The sequence below is a fragment of the Gopherus evgoodei genome, chromosome 11 (genome assembly GCF_007399415.2).
Source record: "Gopherus evgoodei ecotype Sinaloan lineage chromosome 11, rGopEvg1_v1.p, whole genome shotgun sequence".
Lineage (NCBI taxonomy): Eukaryota > Metazoa > Chordata > Testudines > Testudinidae > Gopherus > Gopherus evgoodei.
This window is the reverse complement of record NC_044332.1, coordinates 39,761,654-39,778,070: the sequence shown is the minus strand read 5'-3', so window position 1 is coordinate 39,778,070 and position 16,417 is coordinate 39,761,654. Positions and strand designations below refer to the sequence as shown.

The 16,417-nt window shown below is 42.7% G+C and overlaps 1 protein-coding gene across 3 annotated transcripts in view; it reads left to right on the top strand.

Moving 5' to 3' along the window:
* Positions 1-16,417, top strand: part of MAP3K20 (mitogen-activated protein kinase kinase kinase 20) — a 124,274-nt gene that overhangs the window by 37,724 nt on the left and 70,133 nt on the right. For all 3 annotated transcript variants that reach the window (XM_030580398.1, XM_030580399.1, XM_030580400.1), the window contains exons 4-5: positions 12,827-12,928; positions 14,721-14,786. In XM_030580398.1, coding sequence (XP_030436258.1) covers positions 12,827-12,928; positions 14,721-14,786 — 168 coding nt within the window. The remainder of the gene's footprint in view (positions 1-12,826; positions 12,929-14,720; positions 14,787-16,417) is intronic.

Genomic DNA, 16,417 nt, shown 5'->3' with positions numbered 1-16,417 from the left:
CTGGGGTGGGGAGCCCATACAGGGAGCAGATGGTTGACCTCGGAATTGTCCCTGTACATAAACGTCAGGGAACTCAGGGCAGTACGCCTGGCGTGCATAGCTTTCAGCCCGCACCTACGGGGAAAGATGATCAGAGTCCTCATGGACAATACGGTCGTGATACATTACATCAATAGGCAAGGGGGCATGCGCTCCTTGGCCTTGTGCCAGGAAGCCCTGGACCTATGGGAATTCTGCATAGCCCACGATATCGCTCTGAGGGCTTTTCACCTACCTGGCACTCACAATACGTGAGCTGATCACCTCAGCAGGGTTTTCTCCCACCAGTATGAGTGGTCACTCCACTGGGAGGTTGCCCGGCAACTCTTCAGAAAGTGGGGAGCTCCCCAGGTAGATCTCTTTGCTACCGCCCAGAATCATCTCTGCCCCCAGTTCTGATCCAGGGCCGGGGTAAGCAGGGGGGTGATCTCGGACGCGATCCTGATTCGGTGGTCGAGCCACCTGTACTATGCCTTTCCACTATTTCCCCGATAGGCAAGGTTTTACAGAAAGTGACGGCAGACAAGTCGAGGGTTATCCTCATAGCTCCGGATTGGGCCTGGCAATATTGGTACGGAACCCTCCGGCAGCTTCTAGCGGCCCCCCTGTGCAGGCTGCCGCTTCAGCGAGATCTTCTCTCCCAAGAGGGGGGATGCCTCCTTCATCCCACTTGGCCGCGCTTCATCTGACAGCATGGCTGCTCCATGGTTAGACGAGGAGGAAGGGAGGTGTTCGGAGGATGTCAGGCAAGTTCTACTGGAAAGCAGAAAGCCGTCCACACGACAGACCTTCCTGGCCAAATGGTCTAGGTTCTCTAGGTGAGCGAGAGAAAGGGGTATTTCCCCATCATCCGCATTGCTCCAACTCATTCTCGATTACCTCCTGTCCCTTAGGACTCAGCGCTAGCTCTCGCCTCGGTCAGGGTACACTTAGCAGCCATTTCGGCTTTCCACCTTCCAGGGCATAGTCACTCGGTATTTTCCCATCACATGACATCCCGATTTTTGAAAGGACTGGATCGGCATTCCCTTACGCCAGGCCCCGGTCCCACTATGGGACTTGAATGTAGTGCTCTCCCACCTCATGGGTCCCCCTTTTGAACCCTTGGCCACGTGTTCCTGGTCCCTCTTATCATGGAAGGTTGCGTTCCTGGTGGCGATCACTTCAGCCCTCCGTGTCTCGGAGCTTAGGGCTCTAACCTCGGAACCCCCGTATACTATCTTCCGCAGGGATAAGGTCCAGCTTCGGCCGCACCTAGCTTTTCTGCCGAAAGTGTTCTCGGTTTTTCATATGGATCAGGACATTTTCCTTCCAATACTCTGTCCCAAGCCCTATTCCTTGATGAGGAACGACGCCTACAGATGCTAGATGTGTGTAGAGTGCTGGCCTGTTGCCTAGACCGAACCAGGCCGTTCTGGAAATCCCCGCAACTTTCGTTGCATCGGCCGAACACATGAGGGAGCAACTGGTTTTTACCCAGTGAATTTCCCGCTGGATTACCTCATGCATACGCACGTGTTACGATCTGGCAGGGATTCTTCCGCCAACTATCGTGAAGGCACATTCTACAAGAGCTCAAGACTCATCAGCCACATATGTAGCTCACATCCCTATTCAGGACATTTGTAGAGCTGCCATGTGGTCCTCTGTCCACACCTTTTCATTGCACTATGCGATCATCTCCCAACACAAGATGATGTCGGGTTTGGTAGGGTGGTACTCCATCCTGGAAACCCTTAAACTCCTACCCACCTCCATCAATATAGCTTGGAGTCCCTACTGTGGAATAACACATGAGCAATCACTCGAAGAAGAAGGACAGTTACCTGTTCTGTAACTGGTGTTCTCGAGATGTGTTGCTCATGTCTATTCTACATCCCACCCTCCTTCCCCTCTGTCGGAGTTGTCTGGCAAGAAGGAACTGAGGGTGAGGGGAGTGCGTAGCTCCCCTTATAGCATGACATAGAGGCACCACTCTAGGGGTCACAGCAGTGCTCCCCCACTGCAGGTACTGCTAAGGGAAAAACTTCCGGCACTGGTGCACGGGTGGTGAGCATGCACACCTACTGTGGAATATACCTGAGCAACACATCTCGAAGAACGCCAGTTACGGAACAGATAACTGTCCTTGCTTTATCCCTCCCTACTTATTTTCACTGCTCACTACTTCCCAGACATCTGAGATAGTGGGCCACAGAATGGGAAATTCTTACCCAGTAATGTCCTTTCTGCTAGCAGCATCTCCAGCAATTGCCCCCACCCCCTGCTATGTCTTAAATGGCCAAGGAACAACATTTAATTTTTTGTCACTGGTTGGTAGTCAGTTAATTCTAACAGTTTTACTCAGTAATAACTTTGTAATTAATTATCTGGCGGGAAGCTGGAGAAGGGAGCATGGCCAGCACCACCTGTATTACAACAACAATGACCCACCTCTGGAAGTGCAGAAGGGAGGGGAACAGCCAATCCTCATCATAAATTAGAGAAGTTTAAAGGCTGTTTTAAACTATGCTGGCTGCCAATGCCCTCCTGCAATCAGCTGGGTACAAGGATATCGCAGCCGTACCCCCTTATGGCAGCAACCAGGGGAGGAGGTAGCATAGGAGCTCTGCTATGTTAGCTCATACCACTTGAAGATTCCTCTATGCTACCGAAGAATCCTGTGCCGAGGTACATCAGCTTCAGGGCTTCTCCGTGCTGCCAGAGGCAATGCAAAGCTGCAGTAGTACACTGGAGTACTGGGGCCAAATAGTGTTCCTTTAAGAACAGAATCAACTAGTTTTCAGTAAATGTTATTGTAGGGTAAAAGGCTGTTGGGTTTAGGATAGTTGATTCATTCATTATAGACACAAAATCAGGTTATATACCATTAAGGGCTTGTCTACACGGTGCTTTGGTCTGCACCAGAGAGGTGAAAATTTTAGTTTTCACTTACATGTCACACACTGACTATCCCATGTGGATCCTGCTAGTATGCACTAAAAGTTCCCTAGACCACATTAATATAGTACTGTTTGAAACAAGACTACATTAACATGTGCTAGGGAACTTTTAGTGCATGCCAGCAGGGTCCACAGGTATCAATTAGTGCGCAATGTGTTAGTGTGGGCTAAAATTTACATCCCTCTGGTACAGTTTAAAAATACTGTGTAGACAAGCCTAAAGTTCTTCTGTACCATTGTATGTGTAGTTTGTTTTCTACGATTAGTCTACTGCTTATAATGCTGGGTTGCCAGATACATGATATTGTATTTAGAAACAAATGAATGAGTAGTAGGTAAAAAATGTTTATCTAGTAGAATGATAAAGATATGTGACAGAACTTACACTTGCATTAATGTTTAATAAAATATATCTTTTTAAGTGACTTCTAATTGTTAAATTAATTCAGAAACAATAATCAGGGGAAATTATGTGTTTATTTGTATGATACTTTTGTTGAAGGAAAACATTTAAATATATTCATACACTTACTTTCTAGGTTGAGGTAGTGCCAAAATATAAAAAGAGAGGAAAAAATAGCAATTTGACTGTATTGCTACATAGCTCAAATTATAAACACTCTGTTTATTTAAAAAAAAAAAGATATTAAGTGCCTTTTTCCCTCCTCTATATCTTTGTCTGGCCTGGTGACCAGTCCATCTATAAGAGCTACTGGCGATAGGTTGTGTCTGGTTGGTTACCTTATTGTATTTTGTTGGGGGCACTGTAACAGGCCCCCTTCTCGCCCTTTGGATCACCACAAACAGCTTGGACACTTCCGAGTTTATAAGTACCAGTATGTTATGTATTAGGTCTCCTCTACCACTTCACCAGCTCAGTTCCTTGTGCAGCAACATACATTGGATGTAAACTTCCCCAACAGTCCATTCTCCTGGGAATGGAGAGCAAGACTTCACTATTGTGAGATCCTCTACCCTGCGGCTCTGCCAGCCTTCCCCTTTCACTTCCTTTCTGTCCTTGAACTGTTCCCAGAAGATAGGTTGATTGCTGTCATTACTTCATCGGCCTCTGGCCCAGTGGTGTGGCCCATCTAAGTAATCTGATTGCAGGCAATGAGACATTTTGCTGACGTTGACCATCTGCAGGCACAGCCCCCTGCAGCTCCTAGTGGCCGCAGTTTGCCAATGGGAGCTGTGGGAAGCTGCGGGCCAGCGGCTAAGGGGCATTACAGGGATCAACAGCAGTGCCGTGTGAAAGCGAAGAAACTATGCCAAACATACCACAAAGTGAAGGAGGGCAACAGGAAATCTGCTGCTGCCCCGCAAACCTGCCACTTTTACAATGAACTCCTTGCCATACTTGATAGAGACCCAACCAGCACCCTGCAGACAAGTTTGAATACCTTGGAAGTGCCAGAGATAGACGCTTCTGCCATGAACAGCGTGAGAAAGAGGAGAGAGGAAACACCGTGGGGGACTGAAACCATGGCATGTTCCAGGACCAGTTTGAAACTCTGCAGAAGTCTAGTCCAGTCCGGCTGGGACAAGCACAATTGAGCCCGTGGAGGAGAAGGGGAAGGGAGCTTGAGTAAGTGTTTACGTGCATTATTCCTGCATATTTTTTTTTTCTTTCCTTTCTCTAAAACCTTATTTCCCTCGCTGTTTGACAAAAGTATTGACTTTTTGTTGCTTACTGGCATTATGTTAGGGAATAAATCCTAAGAAGCGTTTTATGGTATTTCAGTAACACAGTCCATATCAGAACAGTGTTCTGTGCTCAAGTAGGGGTAGAACTAACAGAGACAGAGTTGGCAACACATCAGCTTTTTCAATTCTTTGGCTTGTTGGGCTAGGCGGTGGGCCATGTAGAGTACTCTGTTTATCAGAAATAGGATTCTTTCTATCCTCTTGAGAAATCTGATGAAACTTTCATGGAGATACTCTGCCATCCTCTCCCAAAGATTTCTAGGGGTCACAGCCCTAATTCTTCCCTGAGATGGGAAATTTTCCCATTCCACACGTTGTGAATTCAGCTTGTATCATTGAAGTAAATAGGCTGGCAGCACACAAGTCTGGGCAGCTTTGGGATGCCAGCTGCAGCCGGGAGCTCTGTGTCTTTGTGAGCCTCAGGTGTGAGATATCAGCCAAAATAACCCCTTCCTGTGAAAATTCATAGATGTCAAGGTGAGAAGAGACCTTTGTCATTATCTAGTCTGACCTCCTTCTTGAATTATGGGCACCAGAACTGAACACAGTATTCTGGTAGCAGTCATCATATGGTGCCAAATTAGAAGGTAAAATAACCTCTCTACTTCCTACTCGAGATTCCTCCTATTTATACATACTAGGATCACATTAGCTCTTTTGGCCACAGTGTCACAATGGGAGCCCATGTTCAGTCGGATTATCCACCATCATCCTCCGATCTTTTTTTCAGGGGCACTGCTTCCCCAGATTAGAGGCCCCCATCCTATAAGCATGGCCTGTAATAGATGTTTGTAGATGTATGCCTTTATATTTAGCCATATGTAAGCACATATTGTTTGCTTGCCCACTTTACCAAGCTAATCTAGATCACTTTGAATCATGTGACCTGTTCCTCTTCATTATTTACCACTCTCCAACTGTTGTCATTTGCAAACTTTATCAGGAAGGATTTTGTTTTCTTCCAGATCATTGATTAAAATGTTAAATAACATAGGGCCAAGAACCGTTCCTCATTGGAAACACTGCTGGAAACACATCAGCTCGAAATGATTCCCCATTTACAATTACATTGTCTTGTGGCCCACAATCAGATTACTCTGATGGGCCGCAGGTTGCCCACCACTGTCTTTGGGGGACCCAGCTATTTACCTCTCTCCGTTGTGAAAAGTAGTCATTTATTTTTACCCTTTGTTTCCTATCTTTTAACTAGTTACTAGGACCTTCCCTCTTATCCCATGACAGCTTACTTTGCTTAAGATCCTTTGGTGAGGCACCTTGTCAAAGGCTTTCTGAAAGTCCAAGTATACTGTATCCCTCAAACAATTCTAATAGATTGGTGTGGCATGATTTCCCTTTACAAAAGCCATGTTGACTCGTCCCCAACATATCGTGTTTATCTATGTATCTGATGATTCTGTTCTTTACTTGCCTGGTACTGAGGTTAGCCTTACAGAAGCGATCCTGGCAATTAGCGGTCAGAAGTCTTTTTTAAAAAATAGCTGTTACATTAGCTATCATCCAGTCATCTGGTACAGAGACTGATTTTAAATGATAGATTACATACCAGAGTTAGTAGTTCTGCAATGTCATATCTGAGTTGCTTCCAAACTCTTGAGTGAATACTATCTGGTCTTGGAGACTTATTACTGTTTAATTTATCAATTTGTTCCAAAACCTCCTGTAATGACACCTCAGTCTAGGACAGTTCCTCAGATTTGTTACCTAAAAAGAATGATTCAACTGTGGGGATCTCCCCCACATCCTCTGCACTGAATACTAATCAAAGAATTCATTAGCTTCTCCACAATAGCCTTGTCTTTCTTGAGAACTCCTTTAGCACCTCAGTATTCCAGTTCTTTCTTGGCCTGCCTTATTAGGCTTTTTTGCTTAACTTGCTAGAATTTATGCTCCTTTTCTGTTTTCCTTACTAAGATTTGACTTCTAATTTTTAAAGGATGTCTTTTTGCCTCTTACCATGTGTTTTACTCTGTTGTTTAATCATGCTGGAATTTTTTTTGATCTTACTGTGTTTTTTATTTGTGGTGTACATTTAGTTTGGGCCTCTATTATGGTGTTTTTTAATAGTCTTCATGCAGTCGGCACACACTGCACCCTTGCAACTGTTCTTTTTAATTTCTGTTTAACTAGCTTCCTTATTTTTGTGTAGTTCCCCTTTTTGAAGTGAAATGCTACCATGGTGGGATTCTTTAGCATCCCCCCCTCCCCCAAGGATGTTAAATTGAATTACATTATGGTTGCTGTTATGGAGCGGTTCAGCTATATTCACCTCTTGGATCAGATCCTGCATTCCACTTATGACTAAATCAAGATTTGCCTCGCCCCTTGTGAATTCTAGGACAAGCTGGTCCAAATAGCAGTCTTTTAATATGTCTGTAAATTTTACTCTGCATTCCTTCCTGAGATGACATGTACCCAGTCAGTAGGATAGTTGAAATCCCCCATTATTTTCTGCCTTTGTAGCCTCTCTAATCTCTCTGAGCATTTCACAGTCACCATTACCATCCTTGTTGTTCAAGCATGGAATTTCTATCCATAGAGTTTCTGTGGTACAGTTTGATTAATTTAAGATTTTTACTGTATTTGGCTCTATGCTTTTTTTCATATATAGCGCTATTCTCCCACCAGCATGACTTACTCTATCATTCCTTTACGTTTGTACCTTGGTATTACCATGTCCCATTAATTACCTTCATTCCACCAAGTTTCTCTGATGCCTATTATATCAATATTCCCATTTAATGTCAGGCACTGTAGTTCACCTATCTTAGTATGTAGACTTCTAGAATTTTTGTATACGCACTTATACATTTTGTCAATATTCAATGACAATGTGTTATATTTAAATGAGACCTTTTTTATGTTTGTTCGTAACTAGCTGCTACCTATACTCCTGCCATTAATTTTTAGTTCTGTGATCAGTTCTTATTTATCAGTTCGGACAAAAGTCTCAAAAAAATCCTCTGCATTGGCTGCAACACTTCGTTAGGAAGTTGTCAGCTATAATGTTTAGAAATTCTAAGGGTGTTTTAGTATTGGCATCATGGGACCTCCTGCGTATGTCACTCAGATTGAAGTCCCCCAGGATGATGCAGCTCTTTTTCCCTACGAATTATAGATAAGTGTGTAAGGAGAAAGCCATCCTGTTCCCTAGTGTGATTTGGTGGTCTGTAGCAGACACCAGCCAATAGCCCACCTTGTGTTTTGTCTCTTAGGACATTGATTTGTAAGCATTCAAGATAATTTTCTTCCAAGTTACCAGTGACTCAAAAAGAGGTAATGCCATTTTGGTCATAGAGTGACACTCCCGCTCTCCATTTGCCTACTCAATCCTATCTAAATAGGTTATAGCTATTGATTTTAACATTGCAGTTGTGCAAATCATCCCATCAGGTTTCAGTAAGAGCAGCTAGACTGAATTTATGCTCATAAACGAGCAATTCCAGTCCCTCTTTTTTGTTACCCAGGCGCTTAGCATCGGTCTAAAGGCAGTTCAGGAATTTCTCCTCTTTGTGTTCTTTGGATCCTTGATTAATATTGTCCTTAACATCTTGCTTTTGTGCTAAGTGAATGCTCCTATCTTCCCTCTTTTTACCCTCCCCTTTTGCTATTAAACTAGTGTCAATATATTCCCTCTCATTTCCCTATACCTGTACCAGACGGGATGAAGGGAGTGTAACACTAAACTTCATAGCAACATGGAACAGAACACCCTCTGCTCTGACTCCTCCATACTCACCATGGTTTGAGATAGAGTGGTGCTGTAGCGAGGCGCTCCAAAGCCACAGTGCCAATAAAGCATTTCTTATTAGAAGTGTTTATGGGAATTACATAAGGCAGTTTAGAGACTTTTCTTTTCCATTGTGACTATAAATCTAATGATGTATCTGTCTGGTTTTATCAGCAGCTTCTGGTGTGATGTCCCTCCCACTGAACATCTGACCCTGATCAGGAGAAGAAGGAAGAGGATTAAGGAGTATAGGTTATGCAAGATCCATCCTCCCAGCCAGAGTTGCCTTGGACCATATTCAAAGGGCTTGGCTGTGCCCTTCAGAATGTGAACAAGAAGAAAGACAGACTGAGAATGGAGAGAGTGATTGCTGCAGAAGAGGCAAAAGAACCAAGAGGTGCACCAGGAAATGTACCAGGACATAATGGGGTTGCTTAGGCAACAAACACAAATGTTGCAGAGCATGTTGACCTACAGGCCCAGAGATTCCAGACCCAGCAGCCTTTGTAGTCCTTGGAGAACTGCATGGTTCCTGCCCCCAACAACTCCCACCATACCACATGGCACCACAGTGTACATCCTTACACCTACCACTTCACCCGGACCACAAAGAGAACCAAAGCTACACATATACCGACCTGAGAAAACTAGTAGTCACAACGGACTACACTTAACTACTGTTTACTTACATGGACATAAATGTTTATTGTTTATTTCCATTTTCACTTGGGTTTGTAAATTGTGTTTCTCCCTCTTAACAGTGCTGGTTTAAAAAAAAAATTTGCCTTGTATATCTTTGTTTGCACTTTGATTTGGTTAACTGCTATTTTCCACATAGTTTTTGGAAAGTCTCAGTATTTTTATTAGTTCACACCAGGCACTGCAGAACACATAATGGGAGGCAAAGACACATTGTACATCAAGCATTCCAGAATTCATAGCAGCAGGCTTGGATCAAACCAATATATAATCTAAAACACATGACAGACACTGTTTCATGAAAGCTGTGCTATGGCTGACTCTTGACATGCTCTTTTAAAGCCTCCCTCAATTGCTCAGCACTGGTGGTAGCCTTTTTCCCTTCACCTCACAGATATTACGTAGGTCACAACATGCAAACCATTGGGGTGTTTTTCTTGCTGAGATCCAATCTATTGAGATCCAATCCAGCATCCCTTCAGTCTACCAAAAGCACATTCAACAGTCATGGAGCACCTGATGAGCCAGTAGTTGAATCTTTCCTTGGTGCTGTCGAGGTGGCCAGTGCACAGCTTCATGAGCCAGGGAAGTAAGTGATAGACAGGGTCACTATTGGCATTTCAATTTTGCCAATGGTAATCTGCCAGTCAGGGAAGAATGTCCCTGGTTGCAGCTCTCTGAATAGTTCTGTGTTCTTAAAAATGTGTGTGTCATGCACCTTCCCTGACCAGCCCACATCGTTACCTGTGAGATGTCCCTGATGATCATGAGCGCTTTTATGATGATGGAAAAGTGGCCTTTTCTGCTAATGTGCTCTGTAGCAAGGTGGGTTGGTGCCAAAATAGTGATATGCCTGCTACCTGTCATCCTACCGTAGTTTGGGAACCCCATTGCTGCAGATCCATCAGTGATGTCCTGCACGTTGCCGAGTGTCACAGTTCGATATAGCAGGAGACATGTAATGGCTCTACAAACTTCCATCACTATGGCTCAAACTATGGGTTTTCCAGCTCTAAAATGATTTCCCACTGACCAATAGCATTTCGGCGTTGGAAGCTTCCAGAGTGCAAGTGCCACACTCTTCTCCACTGTCAGTGCAGCTCTCATTCTCGTGGCCCTGTGCTGAAGGGCTGGGGCGAACTCAGAATGCAAGTCCAAGAATGTGGCCTTTTGTATTCAAAAGTTCTGCAGCCAGTGCTTATCATCCTAAATGTGCATTATGACAATGGAGTCCCAACAGTTGGGACTCGCTCTCTACCACGTGAAGCTGCTCCAAAAATGCCAGCAGCAACCTGGAATGTTTTTTCACTGTGCCCATTAGCTTCTAGTTATTGTGCTCGAACATCTCCACATTGTTCTCATCTCAGTCCTAATTGTAGCAGTACTTCCTTAAGCTGTGCACATACTGTACAATGATGCTTCCTGGGTGTGTTAGCAATGCACATAAGAATTGTGGTGAGCTCTGCAGGTGCCATGCTTCTGTCAGAGTGATGGTGGAGACCAAAAAGTGCTGCGTGGTACTGTGGGAGTTTTGAAAAATTATTGGATGTGGAAAGTTGTATGGGATATAGAAATCAGCATGTTAGGAACTTGACCAGTAGCTCCCAGAAATCCCTGGGCACTTTGCTACTATCCTACAAAACACCGTGAAAAGGTCTCAACAGGCACTGTGCCACACAGCAGTATGGGGCATGCTGGGATATCTATCCAGTGCACTGCACTTTGCATTGACACAAGCACTCCTGGTGAGTATAGGGAGCGCTGACACAGGAAGCCAAGCATGCATGCGCCTGAGCGATATATAGACTTCAGTGATTGTATGCCAACATAACTTGCATTGACTGAACTTTGCAGTGTCGACATGGCCTAGGAGTTGTGCTTACATACCAAGGTTCTACTCCTCCTGTTCTGGCCACGAGTCAGGTGGTTTAAAGTGGTGGAATCTGGCTCTAAGTGATCAGCTTATGATTTCCCTGGTGTGGGGATGTTCTCAGCTGGTTTAAAGTGGTGTAGCTGGGTCCTACATCATCTTCCTCTATACATCCTGACATAGAGGCTGGGAGTGGATGAGATGTAGTGTCTGCTTAATTCACTACTAGGATATAGTGTCATAGCAACCATAACCAGTTGTCATAAGGTACAGCAGCCCCTAAGCTGCTCCAGCATATGCCAATGGGCAAGGCAGACACAATTACACCAGGAAAATCAGGGAGGCATAATTTGTTCCTGACAGCTGCTACCGTCACCACATTTCTCACACCAAGCCTATCCTGGAACAGGTGAAAATTTGGCCACAGCACTGTAACATTAGACCATTTTTTTCCTTAACAAAAATTTCTACTTATCTGATTATCCTGTTTTCCCTCCCCACCCCCACCCCAAAAAAACCTAATTTAAGGTCATATTCTAATACTTGACTCATATATTTTTAGACGGTAATTAAAGTAGATTATCTCCTACTTTGTGATGGACTGTTTTGCCCTCCCTCAGGTACAATGTTGCACAATACTACAGTGATGACAAATGTCCACCTTCCTCTGAAGCACTAAATATTGGACACACTGCTGGAGTCCATTTGACAAACCAGTAATCTGATCAAGAATGACACATCCTGTGTTCCCATGTAGAGCAACTTTATGATTTAAAGTACTGAAAAATTACTATCAAATGTCACTGTGGAGTTCCAAGTTTGTATATGTGACTTTGGAATCAGTTGTGCTCAGTTTGAAGTAAATAGATTGATTTTTCTATCCCTGCAAATTCAGCCTGGGCTCTGAAAGTCAAAGTGGATTTTCTCCATCACACACACCATCACCAGCAATAAAGAGCTTACAGGCCAAATTAGCCCTTTAGGGTGTATGTCATCACTGCAGTTGGAGATGTGATTGCAGCATGTGTAGACATGTCTGAGCTAGCTTTGATTTAGCTAGCTCAGGTGCCAACTGCAGCCTGAGTTAGCTGCCAGAGACCGTACCCAGGCTCACTGGGGGGCTTGTACTTGGGCAGCTAGCCCATGCTACCATGGCTTCACTGCAGTTGGTACCTGGACTAGCTAGTTCAGAGCTGGCTTGTGTATGTCTACACATGCTGCAGATAGACCTCCGACTGTGGTGTAGACACACCTGTGTAACCACACTTCTGTTAATGGGTTTGCACAGATGTCATTGTTCAGAACAAAGTACTTTGTAAATAATTCTGTTGAAGATGAACAAGAAGAATAGAATCCACCTTGCTTTCTTAGCAGTGTTAGCGCTGCAGGGATGAGAATAGAGAAAAGCGGTACAACTTATTTTAGTCCCTCAAGTCAGTAGATGAAATTATTCTGACTATGCAAATGGAGCAGACCTCCTGTGTAAAAAGGTGACATTTTTATATCGTTGCTTTTCTGAGCAGAACTGTGCTCATCAAACTTTTTTTTTTAACCATCCCAATGTACCTGTCCCCAAATACTTGTCAGGCTCCTGATCTGGCTAATCTGAATTCTGTTTATGCTGAGCCTTTCTATTGTCTTAATTTTAAAGTCCACTACGTGCCTGTCTGGGGATAATTAAAAACGAAATGCCTCTCTTTTACACCCCTGCAGAATACAGCCTGCTGTTAAGTGTAAATAGCTTCAGTCGTTGGTGGTAAATCACCCAGCTTTTGATTTGGAAGCAACATTTTGACACATGTTGTTTATCTTTTTTAATAGAATATGCTTCTGTTGGCTCATTGTATGATTACATTAATAGCAACAGAAGTGAAGACATGGATATGGAGCATATCATGACCTGGGCAACTGACATAGCTAAAGGTAAGAGAGGCTGGTTTCTAACAGTAACTCCCTCCCATTGATCATTTCTACTTGTGTTTTGGCTCTAAATTCCAGCAGAATATTTTTCATAGGTGACTGTGTACAGAAACGCATTGCATAGATATGTCAGTATCTAGGTTTGTGGCTTGTCTATATAGGGATAGACAGGAAAATTAAGGTGAAATAAGGTGACCTTAGTGCACTTTAGTTTAAGCAAGAGCTTCCCTACACTGAGAAGTGAATTTTGGTTTAATGTGGGTGGGGTTTGAATTTTAAGTGCAATTGCTATTCCTGATTAAATTCCTGTGTGGACACTTTCCAAGAAGAGTGTCTTATTCCAAATTAGTTTAATCCACTTCCAAAGGGTGTTAGTCAGGAACGGCTATTCCAGAATACCTTCCTGTGTTAGTGAAAGCAAATTAAAATCACTTTGCTTCTAAATGAGAGCACCCAACACATGGGGTTTTATGCACTTCAAATAATGTGCTCTAACTTCACACCTTTAGTTGATTTGTCTTAACTTTCTTTAGGCCTGGTCTACACTGTGGGGCTGTCGATCTAAGTTACGCAACTTCAGCTACCTGAATAACATAGTTGAAGTCGACTTACTTAGATCTACTTACCGCGGTATCTTCACTGTGGTAAGTCGATGTCTGATGCTCCCTTGTTGACTCCGCCTGCGTCTCTTGTTCTGGTGGAATACCGGAGTGGACAGGAGAGTGCTTGGCAGTCGATTTATTGCGTCTAGACTAGATGTGATAAATCAACCCCCGCTGGATTGATCGCTGCCTGTCGATCCAGCCCATAATGTAGACATGTCCTTGGTGTCTAGACAAGCCCTTAGACTACTCAATGGAACAGTTTAATCAGAAATGATTCAAGTAACTTGAGACAGGTGGATGCTATTCTGGATGTATTGTATCACACATAAAAATTTTAAAACACTCTTCAAAATTTCCCAAGTAATTTAAGTAATTTTTTAAAAAACAGTCAGTGTTAGCAAACAGTTGTTAGTCCCTTTTTGTTGTTAAATACACATTCAAAGACTAGCTAATGCTTTAAGGCCCTGATCCTGCATTTAGATTGGTCAGATCTCTGTGCACACGTGGTATCCTATAGAAGTCATTGGGCTCTTCAGGAGTCCATGCTAGAGGATCTCAGTGCCCCAGGGCCTAAATGGTTAAACCACAATTTATTTTTATCTATTTTTAAAAGATTTGTAAGTGCAAGCCTTTTTTGGAGTTTAATCTCAAAATACCCAAGATACTCGCTAAATAATTTCATCTGAATAATGAAGGCTAGTGGTTACATTTTATATCCTCCAAGCCCTAGAAGAAGGTACAGCAGGTAAGGCATTGGGCTTATCATTATGATTAACTCTGTGCAATTATTTAAATCCCAACATTGAGTGTGATGCTTAGACACAAGAGCAAGTTGCAGAATACCTCCGACTGTTGGAACACAGATCACATTTCTGGTTGATAAGCCTATCTAGGACTCACCCAGCTCTGCCTGCATTAGATGTTTAAAGATAGGAAATGAAAGAATAGAAATAAGAGCATAAAAATGACACATTGGGTGGGTGATATCTCCATCTATTTATGTTCATGTACATGGCACTGTATTACATGTATACTTTTTACATACTTAGGGCTCTCTACATACAAATAATCACATAGGCAAGCAGCATTCCTCTTCTAATGTTCTATAGGTCATCATTAATACAAACATTGACAAGCAAAGGCCTTGCTAAGCCAGCATAATTTTAAAACTTTCCCTCATTTTTCTACAGGAATGCACTATTTGCATATGGAGGCTCCAGTCAAAGTAATTCACAGAGATCTGAAGTCTAGAAATGGTAAAGTAACCTTGCACTTAAATGATTCTATATTTCTACTTACAGTTAATGTGACAGTTGAACTTTAGCCTTCAAGAGATACAGGGCTAAATCTTCAGCTGTAGCTAAGATATGCAGCTGAGTCAGAAAAGACAGCACTAAGCCATCTTTGTGTTCCCTGCCCTGAATCCTAAGGCTGTCTGGGCACCATTTCAGTCCCTGGCATAATTCAGAGCAGTCTGTAGTGCTGCTTTAAATTATGCCTTGCTTCCAGCAGCCAAGGTTTGCCCGGGTACTTTCCCTTTTTCCTGGAAATGTCCTGTATGCTGAGGCCCAAGAAGGGAGAGTGAAGGACTACTAAGAACAGTGCAAAACAGTCAAAATGGACTTGAGAATTGGGCCCAATATCTTCTCTAAAAATGTTGTAGTTCTTTCAGCACTGTTTGAACTTTTGCAGATGATAGTGCTTCTGAAGAATGTAAACTGGCTCTGGGGTTTGAATGAAACTGTTCTACTTGGTTAGTTCCAGACCAGTTATGAAACATGCTGAAAAGAGACTTTAATTGAAATATTTACTACTAGTAAGTGGCTTACCAATTATTTGGATTCACCAAATGCTGCATAAGAATGTCATCATGGAGAAATGGCTGGAAGTAGTTTCATTCTTAAGTATCTTTTAAATAAAATATTTATTTTGTTTTATAAACTTAATCATTGATGCTATTATTACTAAAGTGAATCTCTGGGAGGAATCATTGTGAGCCTTGATTACTGTAATGGGAGATATTGGACATTTCTTTCCATATCTGTAGTTTGAATTTTATAGTTAGAAATCTCCTTCCACCTTTTGAATTGTAAAGATTGTTTAAGGGTGAGCAAGGCTCACAAAAGTTTTTGAGGTAAGCTTATGTTAGGTAAGCTTATTTTTTTTGTGCTGAATATCCCCGCTAACCAGGGCATAAAAGGCATTCAGAGCATATGTTTCAATTTACCTGTCTGAAAATTTTTATTTAGCTTCCATGAAAGTTTACTGGAGATGTGCCAGAATGTACCATTTTAGGAAGTCATAGATGGTGATATATTCAAAGGCTGCATGAGACATTTTGACATAGAATACTACATTTAGAGACCTAGTGAGAAATCTGGGTACAGCTGACAAACTTTCATGGAAAGTAAAAAAAGCCTTTAAACAAAGGAAAAGTTGAACCTTCTTAATGTGCGGAATGATTTCCACAATTTTGTTAACTCAAAACTGACCCAAAACATCCACTTTTTAATAAATACCTTTTAGTGTCAGTATTCATTGCTTTATTACTATTGCCATGAGAATTAATCTTCATCAAGTCCTAATCTGGATGTAAGATCAAAATAAGCATAGAAAACCTCTGGATTCCAAAGATGTGGGCACTTGCTTTGCCCCAGGGATTTATCTGTATTCCTCAAAATATCAAATTTCATTTAAAATACAAAGTGGAGACAAGTGTAGTGCTAGTGCTACACTTGTATAGTGTAGACAAGGTGTTCTCTGATGCAGTTATAGGGATTTTGTTTCCTGTCCACATGAGCCAAAAATAAATAAAAATTAGAAGACAGATGCTCCAGGCTGAGACAGAAAACTATGCTAGAGGTGGATAGCTGCTCTTGTAGAGTGA